This window comes from Falco punctatus (genome assembly GCF_963210335.1).
Source record: "Falco punctatus genome assembly, chromosome: 4".
NCBI classification, from domain to species: Eukaryota; Metazoa; Chordata; class Aves; order Falconiformes; family Falconidae; genus Falco; species Falco punctatus.
Window position 1 is genome coordinate 71,240,678 of NC_137583.1, and position 18,875 is coordinate 71,259,552.

General features: G+C 38.5%; 1 protein-coding gene across 3 annotated transcripts in view; it reads left to right on the top strand.

The window, feature by feature from the left end:
* NEBL (nebulette) overlaps positions 1-18,875 on the top strand; it is a 309,240-nt gene that overhangs the window by 90,508 nt on the left and 199,857 nt on the right. For all 3 annotated transcript variants that reach the window (XM_080382351.1, XM_080382349.1, XM_080382350.1), the window contains exon 3: positions 15,843-15,927. In XM_080382351.1, the coding sequence (XP_080238477.1) occupies positions 15,843-15,927 (85 nt within the window). The remainder of the gene's footprint in view (positions 1-15,842; positions 15,928-18,875) is intronic.

Consider the following 18,875-nt stretch of genomic DNA (forward strand, 5'->3'; position numbering starts at 1 on the left):
TTAAATAGTAAGTGATTGTGTCTTTTTTTCTTTCTCATTTAAACCACTAATAGAAAGATAGTGTGTTGAACCCTATTTTCAGTTTTTATCCTGGCATCAGAGAACAAAGGTGGCAGAAAGTCCAGTAGCTGTGAATAGGAGGGTAGGTACCTATAGCTGTCTCTGAAAAGCACATTGTTGTTGTTATTATTGTAATCTCTGCAGTTCTGTCTGTTGTCTGTATGAGTATATCGTATAGTCTGATAGCTTTTGAGTGAATTGTATCATGATCAGGCACATGAAATCAAATCATGCAAATTTGCATAAGCAGATGGAAACTGTGAGAATGAGTCCTTCAAATGGAGTTCTGGATTATTTGGGGTTTTGGAAAAAATTAAATGGACAATAAAATGGGCATCACACAGAAGGGAATTCTTGATTTATTCTTAACTTAAAGTTAAGAAGAAAGAGGAATTAGTCTACCATTCCCATAAGAGTATGCCGGTCAATGAGGGTGAAAAAAGGAAAACATTACCTTTCCGGTTTCTTGGAAAAGTTATTCCTTAAGAAAAAAAGAAGGATTAATTTGGCAATCTTGATGTTAAGTATTTCAGTGTTAATGGTTTTCATTCTGTAAGGAAGACTATTTTTATAGAGATTTCTAATCTAAATTTGTGGCTGTGTGTGCATGTTTATCTCAGCTTTATTAAGGCTTTTAATGGTTTCTTGTAACATTGTCATAGAGAAAAGGATGAAGTATGGGCTAGATAAATGGTTATTGAGATGGACTGAAAACTGACTGAACTGCCAGGCTTAGATGGTTGCGATCAGTGGCACAATGGCCAGTCACTAGTGGTGTACCCCAAGTGATGACACTGGGTCCAGTATTATTTAATGCCCGCTTGAAGGATGTGGGTGATGGGACAGAGTGCACCCTGGGCAAGTTTGCAGATGACAGAAAACTGGCAAGAGTGGCCGGTACACCTGAAGGTTGTGCTGCAACCCAGAAGGACCTCAACAGGCTGGAGAAATGGGCTGACAGGAACCTCATGAAGCACAGCAAAAGGGAATGTCAAGTACTGCCCTTGGGGAAGAACAACCTGTCAGCCATCAGCCTCCTGGGCCACGCTACAAAGCGTGTTGACAGCAAGCCAAGGGAGGTGATCTTTCCCCTCTGCTCAGCTCTAGTGGGACATATCTGGAGTGGAGTACTGGGATACACGGGAGTGAAACGAAGGGCCAGAAAGATGATCTGAGGTTGAATTTCCAGTGTGAGGGTTGAACAGTGGTGTAGGTTGCCCAGAGTGGTTCTGGAGTGTCCATCCTTGGAGAAACTCAGAAGAGGACTAGGCAAGGTCCCAAGCAACCTGCTCTAGTTGACTGTGCTTTGACAATTTTTGGAGGTCCCTTCTAGCCCCAACTCTTCTGTGGTTCTGTGATTTAGAAACACAGGGGCAAGAAGGTTTAGAAAAGCCACGCTGAAGAACTTGTGCTGTTAAAATGTTAGAGTAGAAGTTCTTGAAATTTCTTCCTGGAGGGCAGAGAGGCTGGGAGTCCAGTGGTACAAGAACTCTAGCTCAGACTCCTTTGCTTCATCTATACAAGCAAATTAAAGATTGGTATGAAACTCAGTTAACTACAGGGATAAATGGCTAAAATGGTGCCAGGCGCAACAGCTTTAGCCTGCGCTAGATACTCTCTCCCACACAGCTCCTAAGCCAAGCTAACTTCTGCTCTCCCAGGCAGTTTGGATGTGCGGACCCTGTTTTGGACAGTAGGAGAGCTGAACAGTGTTGATGCGGGCTGCTCCATGCCAGTTAGCCTCAGTACCAGACGGTGTTGCTAGATGCTTTTCAGTTTATCAGCACAGGTGTAGCTTTAAAATGTAGGTGCCTGGATCCACAGCTGGCAACCTGAAGAAATGTATCTTTTGCCAGAGCTCTAGCTCTCATGCTTTTAGGCTTATGAATCAGCTGTATTTTCAGGGCAGAACCTCATCAATCTTTTCTAACTGATAGGGAACCAGGAGACAAGACACACTGAGCCAGAAGGCCTCAGAGATTTAGCTCCAAGTAACAACTTAATTTATAAAAAATCAAGAAGCTTAAAAGACAAGAGAAGGCATATTAAAGGACTTGGGGAAAATAAAAAAGAACAACTTAAAAAAAGATAAAAGTATTTGCATGGGAAATGTAAATGTATATATTTTAAATTCTGAACAGCAACAACAGCTATGCTCTGTTGTTCCATTTTATTTCTTATTAGAGCAGAAATTCTAGCTCTGCTGACAGTATTCCCTATATCCATTCTTCATATTATATCCAGCTTCCCATTAAAATAGAACATTTAGTCTTTCACCGGTGAGCAATGCACAACCTGTATGTTTTTAACAGCTTTCACAAAGCCAGATTAATTTGGTATGTCCTCAAGTTTGTGGGTTTTATTTTTCTTCTTCTTTCTTCTTTCTGCCCCCCCCCCCCTGCCCCCCGGTATCTTTTTATTTGACAAAAGTTATGGCTTGTGAAAACTGTGTTTTTTTCAGGTACTTGTTTTGGACTCTATCATAACGTTTCACCATTTGGATTTCAGTGGGACTATGAACGTTCATCAAGTATGAAGTGTGGGCAACTGCATCCACATGTTTTAGTTTTCGCTTGGAAAACATACTTAGCAAACTTGGGCTATGGTGTGCAGAGCTTTTTCCTTTGCTTTTCTTGGCCACTGCTCTGCTCCACAGATGCCTCCATTGATGCCTCAGCTTTCTCAAGTGAGGTCTTCCTTACCTTGAGTTGTTGAAGTGATACTGGTAAACACCTTGGAAATCTTTATCGCTGGATTTTGATGAAAATGCAAACAGAGCTTTGCCAGCCAAAAGCTTGTGTGCTGGCGCAGGAGGACAGACAGATGAAGGAGCATGGCACAATTGAGCTCTTCTGCAGACTTGAGCAATATGTTTTAAAACGATTAAAATGTTTTAAATGTGTTCTGAATTTTTGCAGTTTTAAACAGATGCTTAAGAGATGCTTTAGGCACTTGGAAATGCTCTAGTTTGAATGTTGAAACTGTTTTTATTTTGTGCATTTGTTCTTGCGTTAAAGCTGTTTGTGGAAGGAACTCTGTCTTCCTGTCTGGTAGTTGATGTCTGTATCAGAATGTACACATCCATATGAAGCCCTCAGGAGTAATCTCAATACAAGTAAGGAAATATAATTATATATCCAAGAGACATTTGCGACACAGTGCAGTTTTGGCAGAAGGCTTATGGCTTGTTAAGCTTTAAAATACTATTGTTGTTTCTGAAATATACAGAAAACACATTTTTTTTTTAATCCAAGATTTTTTTAGTGTAAATTACAACAGGCCTATAGAGGAGGCCATGTGCTTTACAAGTGATTTGATGTGAGTTTGCTGGCACTTAGGTGATTTTAGACACTGAACTGCTTCAGAGGCTTCAGGCTTCTTCCTCACTAAGTTGCAAGAAATTGGTGGAAAGATACTTTGCTTTTCTGTGTACAGACAGGATTGACTGGCTCATTGTGCGCATGGATTTATCAGTAGATCTGTGGGAAACAAAAATAATCTAACTCCTGATGGAATAGTTAGTGATTCTGTGGAAACTGACTTAAAGTTGCTTACGAATAATTAAATTATTTCCTGATTGCCTTTTCGTTTACTTTTATAAAACAAATATTTTATTTTTGCTTTTTTTGTATGGTTGTTAGTAATAATCTGTGTGTAATTGGAACAATATTTGGCAAGAAAGTCATGAGCATTGTAGTGAAATAGCAGAAGGACAAAACCCAGTTTTGTCAAAAAATAGTTTACCAGCTGAAATAAACTCGGTCAGTTTAAAGAAATCTCTGTGCAACCTTGATTTATTAACTTCTTAAGGTGATCGTTTAATAAATTAACTTTCTTTTATTGTAGCAGGGAAAAGAGGTGGTGCTGATCGTGTACTTACAGTACAAACAATAGGTTTTCAACCATGAGACTAATTTCAGGTGTTCATGTGCAAGCTTCAGCTGGGAACATACTTCCTGCAAGTCATTGTGAACTTCAGTGCAGCAGCTGCAAATCTTTTGCTTTGCACTTGCTGTCGTACCTCTCTGTCTCTTACTCAAAGATACATACTCAGTTGCCCTTTGAGGGCTCTGGCCATGGAGGATCTATCTGATGAGTTTGTGGGATTGTAGTAATAGGTGTAGAAGAGGCTCAGTGACACCTGACAGATTTGTGGCCTGCAGCATTTAGGAATAAGGAGGGGAGTCAGGAGAAACTTCATTTCACCTTCTTTTGTTCATGCTTATGAATACCCTCCCAGGTCTTCTGTGTTCCTGTGGTGTAAATGCTATTTAATGGCTAAGCCATGTGATTTGGAGCACGAGCTTTTCCTTTCATCTCACACTATCACATGTCTTTTCACAATGAGTTCAGTGCTTTCTTCTCAATCTATCCCATAATTCACCTTTTCACACTTGATCTAACAGCGTGACATTGCGTCTGCTCCTGTAGGCAGTATTTTCACACAGCTCATGGAAATTACTTTTACTTCTGTGTTTTGTTGTAGTTAAAATATTTGGTTTATGCTCTCTTTGTAAATATACTTAGGAACAGTTTGCATTTCTGTTGTATGTTGTTCAGCTAACATAGTTTTATTTGTGACTGTTTTGCATCTTAAAGGACCAATTTGTTAGGATATTGGCAACCATTCATCAGCTGCTCTGCTGTGTCCAAGAGTAGAGATGGAAAATGTTTCTTTGCCATTTGATCTGAAGTTGTTGAGAGAGGCAGATCGACAGTGAGGTCTTCAGGCTAAAGCAGTGAAAAGCTCAGCAGATGGTATGAAGTTCCTCATGTTTTTCTGTGGAAACTTGTGGAAGTCACCTTGGATGACATCCAGTGCATACTGTTTCAGAGACTGTATGTGGGTGGAATTTAGTATCAGTGTCCAAGAAGGTGATGAGAAAGCTCATGCTCCATCAGTTACCTAAAGCTCATTTGTTTGCCGAAGTCTTTATTGAGAATAGTTAAGAGCTGTGACACCAATACCTGTACTTCACTGAGGAGATACATGGTGGTATGGTATAGTTTCAAACATTGAAAAAGAGACAAAGCAGCAACTTAGTAGCAGTACTAATGGAGTGTTTAATGAGTGATAGCAACTGCATCTGATTCTACTCAAAATAAGTAACATCCATGAGGAGCAGAGCACATAATGTATGCAGAAATTCTGGAGGTGTTTGCAAGGTATTAGGGAAAATGTTACCTGGTTGTTGCTTTTTCATGGTAAATTAAAAAAAAACAAACCACAAAAAACCCAAACATAGTGCTTTGATCTGATTACATAGGCTTTAGAATTCGGTACTTACAGACTTCTGTGAAGTATGACATCCTGTGCCAGAGCTGTCGGTCATCATGAGGGGCCTATGAAGTGCTACATAGAACTGTATTAAGTTAATTTAATAATGCATTGACTTTTGCCAAGGTTTTACATTAAAAATTACAGCGTTTGCTTTTACATTCTCTTACACTTTCAGCAGAATAGACCAAAGCAGGCTTTACTGAGAGTATTCATTTGCAAACGAAAGCTGGATGTATCATCCAATAATTTTATGTAGGTAAATGTGCTGTAATATGAAATCTTACATGCTATAATAGCATAAACAATCTTTTATAAAATGCTTGCATGGTATAATATTTTTTCTTGTTCTACTAATACTAATTTTATACAAATGGATACATTAAAGGCAAGAGTTTATAAAGCTGTACAGATAACATAGTTGATTAAAATTTACAATATGTGAACAAGCAACCGGTAAAATTTTGAAATTATTTAAAATACTGTATTTAATGTAAAAACGGAAGTCTATGCTTTTTCAAGATACGAATTTGTAGTATTAACTGATTTGAAACTTGTACCATATAAAACCTGGAAAGCCTTCCAAAGATGAAATAATTTCTAAATAAATAAAATACAAAAATAGAAAAATGGTACTAATAACAGGTTGAGTTCTTTATTTTTTGAGGCTGAAAAAAGGAAACACTGAATAATTTTTATCAGCTGTGAGTTTGTGTATGCTGTTATTTGCCAACCCTGTTAGAAGTGGAAAAGCAGGATGGTGTCTCTGCCCTACTAATTCTGTCCTTTTCCACTTGGCAGAAAAACAGCTTTTCCTTTTTTTCCTCAAGTACACATGTAAACATAACTCTGTTTAATGTACTTTGCTGCTAGCTTGGAGTTGCTGATGTTGGCACAATCTTAAGAGGACAAATGCTTAAAACACTGTAATTAGGGTTAAAGAGGTTGGAGATGAGTTGTTTCCATCTCCCTTCAGGTGTCCTCCCCCAGTTTTTTAATAGTGTCCAAGTTACTTAAGTTACAGTATCTGAGATCCGCTTCTGTAGCTGGTTGCAGAAACAGCGCTTCTGAAGGGAGTAGTGTGGAACGAAGACGGCTGAGGTCTCGCTTCTAAATCCCCATACTGAGTGCTTCCAATTGCCTGCGAGCTTTTGAAGCTACCTGATCTGTTCTTAAATGTGTGTTTATAATATGTGGTTACTGGCAAGATTTCCTCAGCAGCATGACAACATGAACAGAGGAAATTGGAGTGTTTCTTGAGCACAGTGTTTTGAGTTTGTCTTGAATGACAGCCATTGGTGTGCTGCAGAGATCATTAATAACAAAGCCCAGAAAAAAAAAATAATTCACAGGTGAAACAGCTTTCCTTATGCTCATTAACTGAGTGGGACTCTTAATTCCAGGCAGGAATGCAAAGAGTCTTGGATATTTGCAAAGTAGCTTTAATTTCTGCTTATGGAAGGAGTTTAGACAATGTTACCCAACTGGATAAATGTTTCGGCACAGAGAAGACCAGTTAGATGCAGAACCTGTAATTGAGCTTGATCTACAATCTGCTTGTCAGCACTTGCAGTCACATAGAACTGTACAAAATTCTGCACCAGATGGGGTGTGGTGTTTACTGTCCCTACAATTTTCCTTTGTAAATAACTGTTGCAGTACTGAAACAGTATTTTTCCAATACTCATATGTTGAATGTAATTTTTATCTTATGCCATTTCTTTGTTATGCCATGATTTTTAATGTGAATAGATCTTTTGAAATCCTCCTTGGTTAACATTGAAGGGAGATCAGTATAGCATACCTTAAACTGCTGCTTGGGGGGGGCTTTCATGTCTTCGTTAGTCATGAGAAAGCTTGACAAGTCCAGAAAGAGTTGCTTAAGTGTGGCAGGCTGAGCTATAATGCTGCTCTGATGAAATGATGACTTTCTATTAAAAGTACCTTACTGTGTATGAAGCATAGATGTGCTGTAGAAGCATTAAGGAAATGATGCTTAAGCTACATTACATTAAACTGCATCTTTACAAATAATGTGGTGTTCCTTTGGTAAGGAAATGATTAAATAAAGTTACCTGTACAGTTTCACAGAATACAAATATATTTTATTATCTGAGGAAGATTTATAAAAATGATCTAAGTATACATACCTGTGATTAGAAATGAGTTGATGGAATTACAGTATTTGGAAGTAAGGAAACCACAAAACTTTCACCTGTAAACACACCAAAGTTTGGTAGTCTTGATATGTGAGATGGGAATCCCTGGAGTTAGTAGAAGTACTGGCTTGTGGTAAGCAGAGGAAGCATTTACATGAATAATTTTTTTTGGATAAAAGTTCTTACTACTTGAACGTATTCCAGAACTGGGAGGGGGGAAGCACATTTATCATATTATAAAAGCAGAATTTAGAAACTACTTGCATAATTCAGTGTCATGCCGCTTGAGATACTGATCCATTGCAGGTAGAATAATTAATAGGAAAACTGAGAAAATTTGTAAGAAAATTTGCCACTGCTATCTGCATGTAGTATATTCCAGTCAAACCTAGAACTTGGACAAACCTGCACTTGATAAATATGTAGATGTGTATCTATATGTAGCATGGTAGGACTATGCTGAAGTAGGCAGACCAAGCATTTAGACCTGTGCAAAACATCTTGCTTTTATGGTGTGTCTCTGTGTACTCTTGCTGACATCCTTAAAAAAGGATAGCGAGGTGTTGAAGGGATAAAAAAACATAGACCATAGCAACTGTGGGTCATACTGTGTGGTTTTTTGCTCTGCTAGATCTGCTGCTGTAAATCAGCAAGTGAAGTTTAGTGAGAAACTCGGATTCAGTCTGTGTTTTTGCCGGTCATATTCATGAACTTTTGTCTCCTGGATATCTTGAAAGAAATAGTAATAATCACACCATCTGGAACAAAAGAATTTGGAAATATGGAGGTATCACCCTTTTGTTTTGCCATTGGTGACCACAATAAAACATTTAAAAGCAAAGTTTTCTTAAACATCTGTGGGGTTCTCTGTGTCTAGGTAATATATAAACCCAGGTAAGCTATGGGTGAACTCACTGAGTGATATCCTGAGAGCAGTCTAGCGGTGGCAAATGTAATTATGCATGTGTCTTCTCCCTTCTTGACTGATTTCCTGTGCTCTTCAACAGATTTTGCTGTTGTAGCCAGATTTTGGTCTATTGGTTTGTTTTGCCACAGTCATCTCCATCTTCCAAGTCTCCCTGAACTTTCTGTGCATCTTTTCTGGATCCACCTCCAGCAGTGGCTCTCACTTTTTGATCTGTTGTCAATACCAATTACTGTGCTGCTGATGGGTTCCTGCACAGCTCCAGGGTACCCAGCAGTTCTCAGTATGCTACCGATTCATTTTCTTTCCCCAACCATTGGCATCCCGTGGCTGAGGAATAGGTAAATTATTGAAAGGGTGAGTGCCTGGCTCCACTGAAAATTCAGGCAGTTCTGCTTTTGACGTCCATGGTGCTTGGTTTTTACTCTTTTTGATCTTTTTGCTAAATGTGGATGCATTTATATATATACTGAGATCTGTATTATAACAATTATTTTAACTATATGGTAAGTTTCTTAAATATGAACTGTGCCTCCCTTCTGCTGTATGTTTTCAAATCTTTAAAATGAAAAGGTTTTGACCTGCATTTCTTAAGAAGCAAGACTTACTCATCGCCTTAACAATGTATCTTTCTCTGTATAATAGATATGAAATTGCATAAGGGAGTCAAATGAAAAATGTAAGAAATGGGAAAAATATGAGTAACATCAAAGAGCTGGAGGATTTTTTCATTCTGAAACAATTTTTGCAGGAAGCAGGAAGACAGCAGTCTCCTTGGTGGTTAGAGCATGTGACCAGCTGCCTGTGTGACACGGTGCCAGTGGTGGTCTGGTGGCGCTTGTCCTTCTGTCTACTCAGAGCCCTACTCAGAGCAGCTTTCAGGGGAGCTGGTTGAAATTAAAACCTTGGTATGGGAGCATTGCAAATTCAGACAACCCATTTATCTGCTGACTGACACCTGAAAATGTGTTTGGTGTAGGTTTCTTGGCCATCTTGGTATGGCAACTGCAAAATAGTTTCATGTTGTTACCTCTACACGTTTTCCCTAAACCAGCCAATACTTGATCAATGTTGATGCTTTTGGATACAGGCTGTAAAAATGTTGGAAATTCACAAGATTTTACTACTTCTTCAAAAGAAACCAGCTTTTTAAATTTTCTAAATTTTCTAAAATAAGTTACTGTGCCTTCCAGATCTTCTACTGTTTTCTACAGCTGCTCCTTCTGCCAGTGATTATAAGTTTTCTATGTAGTCCACTTCTCTGTGATTCCAAGTATTCTTCATTGTATGAGGTACATTTGCAGAGCTAACCACCCTACTATTTTGATACAGTACAATTTTTGTGTGGAATTTCAAGTGATAAGAATAATGAAATTTGATACTAGCATTGGCTACTCAAATTTTACACTGTTTCCTCTAAAATGTAAACATCATTTTCTGCCTTGCTGTTTTTCAGTAAATGGCTCATTTTTTCAGCTTCTAGCAGAGGACACTAAGGCACTAACCTGTGTCTTGGGGCCAGATACAGTTGGAATATTTAATGTGGTCCCTAACCTCAGCTTTTGAAGGGAGCCCCAGATAGCAGTTTCTGTAGACAGGGATCAAGCGCAGGTCTGGTAGCACAGTGATGTGCAACATCTGTCTGGTTATATGACAGTGTGATCTGTGGCCTTTCGCTTGCTCCGGGACGGAGTATGTTATGGCTTACCCCAACAAGCAAGTGGAATATCCTTGCTTGTAATTTTCTTTTTTTTCCAAGGATCTTACTGTTTGCTAAATCTCCTCCAAACCAAAACAAACTCTTCTCTCTAGGGGAATTTTCTCATGAACAGAAACTTGTATTTAGCTAGCATATGGGAGCAACTTTCTCTTTTACTTCAAATAAGAAGTACAGATGCACAAATTAAATATCTGAAAAAGTAAGTCCCTTGTACAATAGAAGGCAAAGACGGAAAAGTATTTTCCAAAGCAAACTAATTGCAGCTAGAGTATTTATTCTTCATACAGGGGGGTAGATACCAATAGCCAAAGAGAATGCCATCTTCACAATAATTTGTGGAGAAGTCATGTCTACTTCATTGACCGAGTACAGCCGTACCAAGACTGTATTATCCACTAGTTACATTATTCCTCCTCCTAAAGCCTTCATGATTACATGCAACTAAGTAATCTCGCACAGAAAGTTCAAAACAAAACAGAAAACCCAGAGAAATGCCTCCTGGAGCTTCGGAGCAGAAAGTGCAACTGAGCAAGAATTTCAAAGCAAGAAGTTAACTGTGGGCAAGATTTCTCTCCTGCTGCTTCTTTCTCTGCTGTTGCGTATCTTGCATGTCTTTCTGTGAATGGCACAGTTTCAAGGTAAGGAGAGGAAAGCAATCCTATGCATCTTCAAACCTGGTGGGAAGCTGCCAGTTTAAACATTCCCTGGTGACCACAACATAGTACCTTGTCATCTTTTTCCTGGGTAAATTATTTCATCTCATGTCTTTTATCTGAGGGCTAATTGGAGACCCCCTGTGTTTTTATGCTGTTTGTGGATGTGGGCTTAGATCACAGTTAACAGATTGGGCCCATTCAGGTCCAAGATGGAGCTTCCCGACCTGTCTATCAGTTGTTGTGAGCTTGGGTTGGATCCAAACTGCTACATCATTATCCACTATTTAATTTCCATTTGATACTTTAGTGTACACTATAATGAATTGCTAGTTCTAAAAGCATAACTAGCATTTATAGTTTTTCATACTTCTTGTAAGATTGGTTTAATTTTATTTTGTTTTTATTTTTTTGTTCACCCTTTCCCCCTTTTTTTAATCTCCTTATCTTTTAGGGTTTGCTTGGTTTGCTTTAATTAGAAGAACAGGTATTACAAACAAAAATTAGGAGAGGACAGATACAGCCTAATGTGACAGCCAGTGAGGGGAATTTATGTTACGAAAACATGTGTTGGAGTTGAACCTCTGCTTAGGAGAATAATTTTGATTTCTGTATTTTGTGGCTGTTCTCATTTAAAAGATATCACAAATTTTATGTTGCATGCAATTTACTGGATAGGTGTTCTAGGGGAGAGGTAACCCAACAGATATCCAATAATTCTGACAAGGGTTATAGTTCTGTAACTGTGAACGGTTAACATTACAGTTAGAAAATACACACACACATAAAAATGTCTTAGTCCTATCATGAATGTTGGATAAGTCAGAATGAGGTATGAGCAAGTTAATTTCAGTAAATGCTTGAATTTATCTCAGGCTTTGCATCTGACCTTTTTCAGAAGAGTGGAAGCTGAATCCTCATCCCATTATCTCACAGAACATGTTTTTTATCCATTTTGTTGGTTTGAAAGCATGGAAAAGCTGATGAAAACCTTACAGCTAAACAGGTATTTGGGAAAATTTCTATGTTTAGTCATTAGAAAAGCTAGGAAACTTTCAGGTACTTCCCTGAATTCTTGGAGGTTTCACTGATACTATTTCCATATATTGAAAGTGAAGGAGATTCGTTATGAGGAATATGAGAGATTGAGTTGTGGTTTGATTTATTAATCAAGCTGTGCAGCTGAAGCAGGCAGTACAGTAACCCACAGCAGAGACACCATACTGTGTATCCTGATTTGTTCTGCAACTTCTTGTATAGATCTTTATACAGGATTAATCCTAATAGCATTAGTGTGGCAAGACATATTGCTAAGTAGACTTAGACTACTAACAAAGACTTAAAACAAAAAAAAAATAATCCTTTGGACATTGCTATTAAATAGCTGACATGACATCAACCTCTTTAACCAATTCCCGGCTTTTTCTCAAGACGTCATGTTGGACAAAAGGGAAACTAAGCAACGGATTACCAGGCACCATGATAGCACTGTCAGCCTTTTGAACTAAAGGCTGTTGCCAACCAGTTACTCTCCTTATTCAGAACATTGTAATGAAATGCCATATAGCCTTAAACTGATAGTTAAAAAGCAGATTTGATAATTTTAAAACTTGTGTTTCAGTCAAAAGTATCCAGTGGTACAAAGCATTTTTGATAGTTTTCAGATAATTTAATATCTTAAATACTGATATTTTTAATGATCCTGAAGACATATTATCAGTAAGCTTAAAACAAATGTGAATGCTGAAGCTAGAATTTAAATTTAATACTAGTCTTTTTAATGTATTTGAGGCAAGAATTTCTATAAATTTAGAAGGGATGTATCTAAAGCCATGTATGTCTAGTTTGATATACTGTGTGGGTGGTTTCATAAATCAGCTGCAGATAAAATGACAACCCTTAGTAGAATGTTCAGCTAATTTAATTTTGCTAAATGGTTCTTTTTTAATCACCATAATACATTGTGGTAAGTGGTTAATATGATCAGTTTAAAGGCCAATTTAAATTTCAGCAGGTTTTTTCACTTGTCATGTGTATTGTTTACTTCCATGGCCAAGTGTAAATACTTTCCTGTGATACAATCAGTTTACATACTAATTTCAAGCATAATAAAGCACTGCTTGTTTAAGGCTAAGCATACCTTTTTTAGTTGAAGTATAGAGCCACTGTTTCTAAAATAAGTAATGATCTTAGATACATTGGTTCTCAAGTGGTTTGCTCTGTTGAAATAGCGATGAACTTCTGAATACTAATTGTGGAAGAAACCATTTCTTTTGCAAATAATCAGAAGTAAAAGCTGGAGTGTGATGAGGACAAGATATGTGTTCCTAGGCTACAGAATAGAGAGGAGGTTTGATTTGAGGGTCTGGGATTGCAGAGAGATGTTCTCTGCTGCTGTTGCTGATGGGGTCCCTGGGGCAGTGACTGTGACAACTGCCTCAGTGTTGTCCACATTTCACCAGGGGACTGGGCCAAAAACCCACCTAGGCTGACTCCCACTCTGTACTCTCCACCTTGAAAAGGATAAGTACAGGTGATTGCTGTGATCGTAGTACCAGGGTCATGGTGTGTAACCACAGTGAAAAGCAGTGCTATGAAAGTTTATGGGAATGCTTTTGGCATTCAGCAGGTCCGCAATATCATTTTTGAACTGCATGTGTGGCAATTGATTTTGTTTTTTAGGGGCAGGGATTCTGTCATCTACATGATTTATCCATGGATATCTCATGGCCGGATATCTGAAAGGCTGCTGTTCTTTAAGGTGTGCATTATGCTATTCATTGCTACAATCTGTCTTGAGTGTCAGCAAGCCCCGCTTGGGAGGTGGCTTGGTGCCTTCCCCATCTGTCCATTGCTGTTTTCCAAACAGGGCTTATGACCCTCCTTGTGGCAGTCTAGCATTTGTTTTTCTCCTTTATACAGAAGAAGGAAGAGTGAGATAGGAGAGATGAAATAAAGAAAAAAAAAAAAGAAGCTCTTCTGGAAGTATCTTGCTTGTCCCAAGGTGTTACACTGTGCTGATACCACCTGCTTCATTCAAGAGCTGAATCCAGTTGATGTCCTCTAAGCAAAGTCTAGTTCTTTCTCCCTGTGTGTTGGAGCTGTGGCTAAGCCGTTTGGCCAGCTGGCATTCTCTGGCTGTAAGGGGGGCGGTGGTGGGAGAGCACCTGGTTTGAAAAGGAAGAAAGTGCATGCAGCACTCCCAGGCTTTTCTCTGGTCAAAGCTACAGCTTAGGTGGGACTTGTGAGGGCTTGGCTCTAACTACAAAAGAATGGGCTGGTGGATGTCCTGCCTAGAAATCTTGTTTTCAGTGACATGAGTTGTCTGAGGCAAGTGGCTAACATAATAGGTGGAAATGTATTTCACCGTAAATTTTTAAATTTACAGTGGTGTTATTCATCTGTCTGCTGGTATCCAACCTGGGATGGCTCTTACATTTTTGTCAGGAAAAGCTTCTTTCAGTCAAAGTATTGCATCTTTTCTCTTTCTGGGCAGTTACTAGTCCCGGGGAACCTGAAATCCCCAGGTTGTCCTGTACTACTACTGTTTTCCCTGTGTGATGACACCATAAATGAGAGAATATTCCACAGCCTCTTGATAGATCAGTCTACTCCATCATGCTACAGTGTAGGGGTCTGGCAATGCTAGATGGTGTCTGATAGGGGGAATCAGGCCTGTAGCAAAGAGTGGACTGGATGAAATCCAGGCAGAATTTCTCATCAAGTATTTCTTTTGCATTTCTGAGCAGGAAACATTCAGCATTTAGCTAAAAACTGAAATTTTCCTTAATTTTTCACGTGGTTCCCCCCCCCCCCCCCCCCCCCCCCAAATAAAAATGAATTGTTTTTTACTGAAACCACACACTTCATGGAAATAAAACTTGCAAACAGAAAATAAAACCTTCTAACAAAATACAATGTTGAAGTAAAATATGTATCATCTTTACAAGGCACAGAAAATTTCTGATGGGAGCTATAGCAACTGAACTAGCTGCTGAAAGGACACATTGGAGATAGCCTGCAGTTTGAACATAGAAGCGTTTAATACTGAATATCCTCGGTCTTTAGAAGCTTACTTACTGCTTACTCCCCCTGTAGAAATTAAACTGCAAATGTTACTGTGTCTAAAATGCTATGCTTGTCTTCACCTCTGAAATGTCAGAGGCGCAGATAGGGTAACTGGCAGACATTGGGATGCTGCGAATTGTAACTGAAGGCATGAATGCCTCACGTGGTAAGGTGTGTATTTTGGTTTGAGACTAAAGGTGCTGGAAATTAATTAGTAAGAATAATTTTTTTCGTAGTGTTGCTAGCCCAATATATATTGGGATATGCTGTTTAATTTTGTTATTTCTTTCTTTTTGTGGTCTTTCCTGTAATAGAACTCTTTGTTTGGCTGTTAGGTTGCAGGATGGATCCATGAAAATGAATAAATCATGGTTCTGTAAATGAGTAGGATTTGACTATTCAAGTTGTCCAAGGTGTAAAATTTCAAATGAAAAGAGAGATGCCTGATAGATTGCATTTCTGAGACACTACAGCCTTTGGTACTGGACATCACAGCTCTGTATTCACACATTTACCATTAAAGCATTTGACCTTTCTGTACCTGGAATTTACCTGCCTTGATGCTTCTGGTTTCTGCACTAATGGGTTTAAGACACCATGGTATTCCAGCTGTATTCACTGATACTGCTTCAGTTTCCATGGAACACTTCTATTTTAAGGCCTTTTAGTCTTTGTTCAGCACATGATTATACCAAGACAATGCAGTTAAACATAGTTTTGTTCACTACTGAAAACAAATTTTGGCCGGTAGGTCTCTGCAGTCTGAGCAAGATGAATGGGTGGGATTTAGACTCATTACAGGAACGTGTTCATGTTTCTGCAAGCATGACTGACATAATATTTTCAGAGTAAATACTTCTGACAGAAACGCATGAAACCACGAAAGACTTCTGCACACTGTAGGAAAGAGTGCTGGGATGCATTTGACTTTCTAGCATGTGTAAATATTTATTGTTCGGCTTTATGCTTCTTCTTCTAGACATTACCCAAAGCAGTCCTTCACTACAGTGGCTGATACACCAGAAAATCTTCGCCTGAAGCAACAAAGTGAATTGCAAAGTCAGGTAAATCAAATAATTATTTTGTCTCATTAATATTAGACTGTTAGTCCAGTTCTCTGTTTTCTAAGTAGTATTAGTATTTCTTTGTACTGATACATAGTAGTACTCTAATTTAGTTGTGAAAAATGTTTGTAGGTTGGTGTAATACTGCAAAACTCGGTTTAATTCCTGATCTCACTTATACTAGTTGCCATACTATTGTAAGTCCATTGACATCACTGAAATCCTTCATTTTCAACAGTATACGAAGTATCTAAGTAGTTTTTAATGTCTGAAATGTTATAGCTCAACCCAGAGGGTTCCTTTGCCTTAAACAAACTTTATTGTTAGCTTGCATCAAACTTGATCATAAGATGTCTGTGTGATTAGCAAACAATTTATTTGTCATTAGCAAACATTTAGAAGCCTTGTCAACACTGAACTGTTTGAATGATCAGTTTATGGAGCAGTCTGTAAGACAGTTGTGATAAATGTACATTAATCAAAACTTAGGCAGGTTAATAAGAAATACATGAAAGTTAAAATGTAAAAAGAAAGGGGGGAGGGGAGGGGAGAAGAAAATGGCAATGAAGACTTATGTGACCCAAGCATGATGTTTGTTTATTATTGTTACTCAGTAGTCCATAGCATGCAGTTCTTATTAATTCCTTAATATATGGACAACCCCCTTCTCCCGCCCCACCCCCCAATATCACTTTCCTATTGTTTGATTGTATACAATGCTGGAAGTTTGCCTGGCTAGATGAGACAACTGATAATATTTGATTGCATTTTATCATGTGACAGTTGTGGGTTTTTTTGTTACTGTTGTGGTTTTAGTGTGGATTTAGTTGCAATTTCTCATTAGAAATTAACAAATTATCTTTTTCAATTAATGTAATAAAAACCTGTAGCAGAAAACAGAGAGCAGGCAAAAAGAGCTTTCTTGTTTGGGAACCTCGCTGTAGTTTAATGGATAAAATCAAAGGAGACCTAACGAGAAATGCTAGCACAGGTATTTAGCATGATACATGGGTTTTACTTTTCTTTACGTTTTGCCATTGCAATTATTGATAATAAAACTTACAGAAATTCTTTCATGCTGAAGTTCTGCCACCTGGGAAGAGGACAGTTTGTGGAATGTACATCTCCTCTTGATGTCAGTGGATTTTAGAGTGGAGTTTGCTCAATTTTCTTGTAGTTCAGTGGTTCTGTGTTACCATAGTTACCATTCTGTTACAGAGTTAAGAGGAACTTGTAAACTATACTTTTTACAGATTTGTTTAAAAGAATACAAACTTTGACCCCAGTGTTTTTTTAGTGATTTGATGGAAAATTTTGGGGTTCAGGAGAGCAGTAAAATTTTATTCCTCTTCCTGTCATTTTTTCACTGTATCCTCCTTTGTATCAGCGCACGCACCCCTGTACATGTGGATATATACAAATCTCTGGCCCAAACTTAAAGCAGTCGGGTGTGTGCTTTGCCTATGGCTGCCCCTGTCGCTTACTCCTAGGATATCAGTTACATCATGGGTGAATTTACCCACTGGGACTTTATAAGATTTCACCTACATGAGTCTAATTTGGTGACAGCTCTCTGGTGATGGGCAGAGTGGAAGCTGGCCGACTTCCTCATGTCTATGTCACCTGCCTCAGAAGCCCATGGTGGAAAGCACTGTGACAAAGATTTCAAAACTTCTGCTCACAACTCTGTACCTTAACTGTCATGTGAATCATGAGCCTAAATCTAAAAAGCCCTCAAGGAAGCCTCCAAAGCCATATTATTTGAAGTACTGGCAAAAGACAGATTTTAGTGGGACTGATTTCTGTAGGCCGGTGGGCTTTAACGGGAGAGCTTGTTTGAAGCTGATCAAGAAAAGTACAGATGGGAGGAATCCTGTTAGGGTGTTTAGAGAGGACAGCTTTCCTGTACGAAGTCCAGACAGATCAGAATCTCATTTAGGGAATGTACCTTGCCTTAAAGCGGTCTGTTTTCTCCATGGTTGATGTGATAATACTTCTGAGGGACTAGGGGCTGCTGCGAATTGTCGGGGAGGCGTAGAGGTGAACTGGTAGGCATCAATATGAGTTAAGACTAATGCAGTAAGGACTGAAATAATTTCTGGTTTATGACTGTGTGCTATGTCAATACATGATGGGCTTGGTACATTTCCAGTTCAGCTCACATGTTCCAAACTCACTTGTATCAATTGTCTGTCTTGGCTTAATGTTGACTAACCCAAGGAGTGTGGTCTGTCTCTAGAGTCTGTAAGAGAAATGGCTTTCCCTAACCTGTGTGAAACATGGTGACATGGCACTTTGGAAGCGTAAGGAAACTTGTTCTGGTATTGTTCTCTATTTGTAAACAGAGGACTTAGTATTCTAGGACTGGATAAACAATATTAATGAGAAACTTGGAGTATGCTTATGCATAAACTTGGTGCGACTGTTTACAATACACTGGCATAAAATGTTAGATGAGGATCTACTCAAGAGATAGAAATGGAGAGAAATGCTTGATTTGTACAATATGCCTTTTTTTCAAGACTAGGCAGTAAAAGATTTGCAGTAGCTGCAGATATAATTCTTAATTATAAGGGCACAGATTTACCTACTTGGAAGAAAGGCCAGTGTTCATAATTTGATTTCTTGGTGTTGATTCAAATCAAGACTGTGTAAAGAAGCCTAGCCTCTAAATTGTTTTAATGCTGAAATAAAGATTCCAGGGACTTTTCATAATCCAATTTATATCTTACCATAAAATAAATCAGTAAATTCTGAATACTTTCTGTAATAATTTGAAGAGTATAAGGGCAGAGAAACTGCCATCCTGACTCAGCCCTATTGGCTGTCTTAGTCCATTGTGCTATCTTTTCAGAGAAAGTTGCAAGCCTCCCAACTGAGACCAAATACATGATATATAATTTGCCATTGTTCAGGTCTTATCCTGCTTCAGTGCTGTGCAGTAGAAA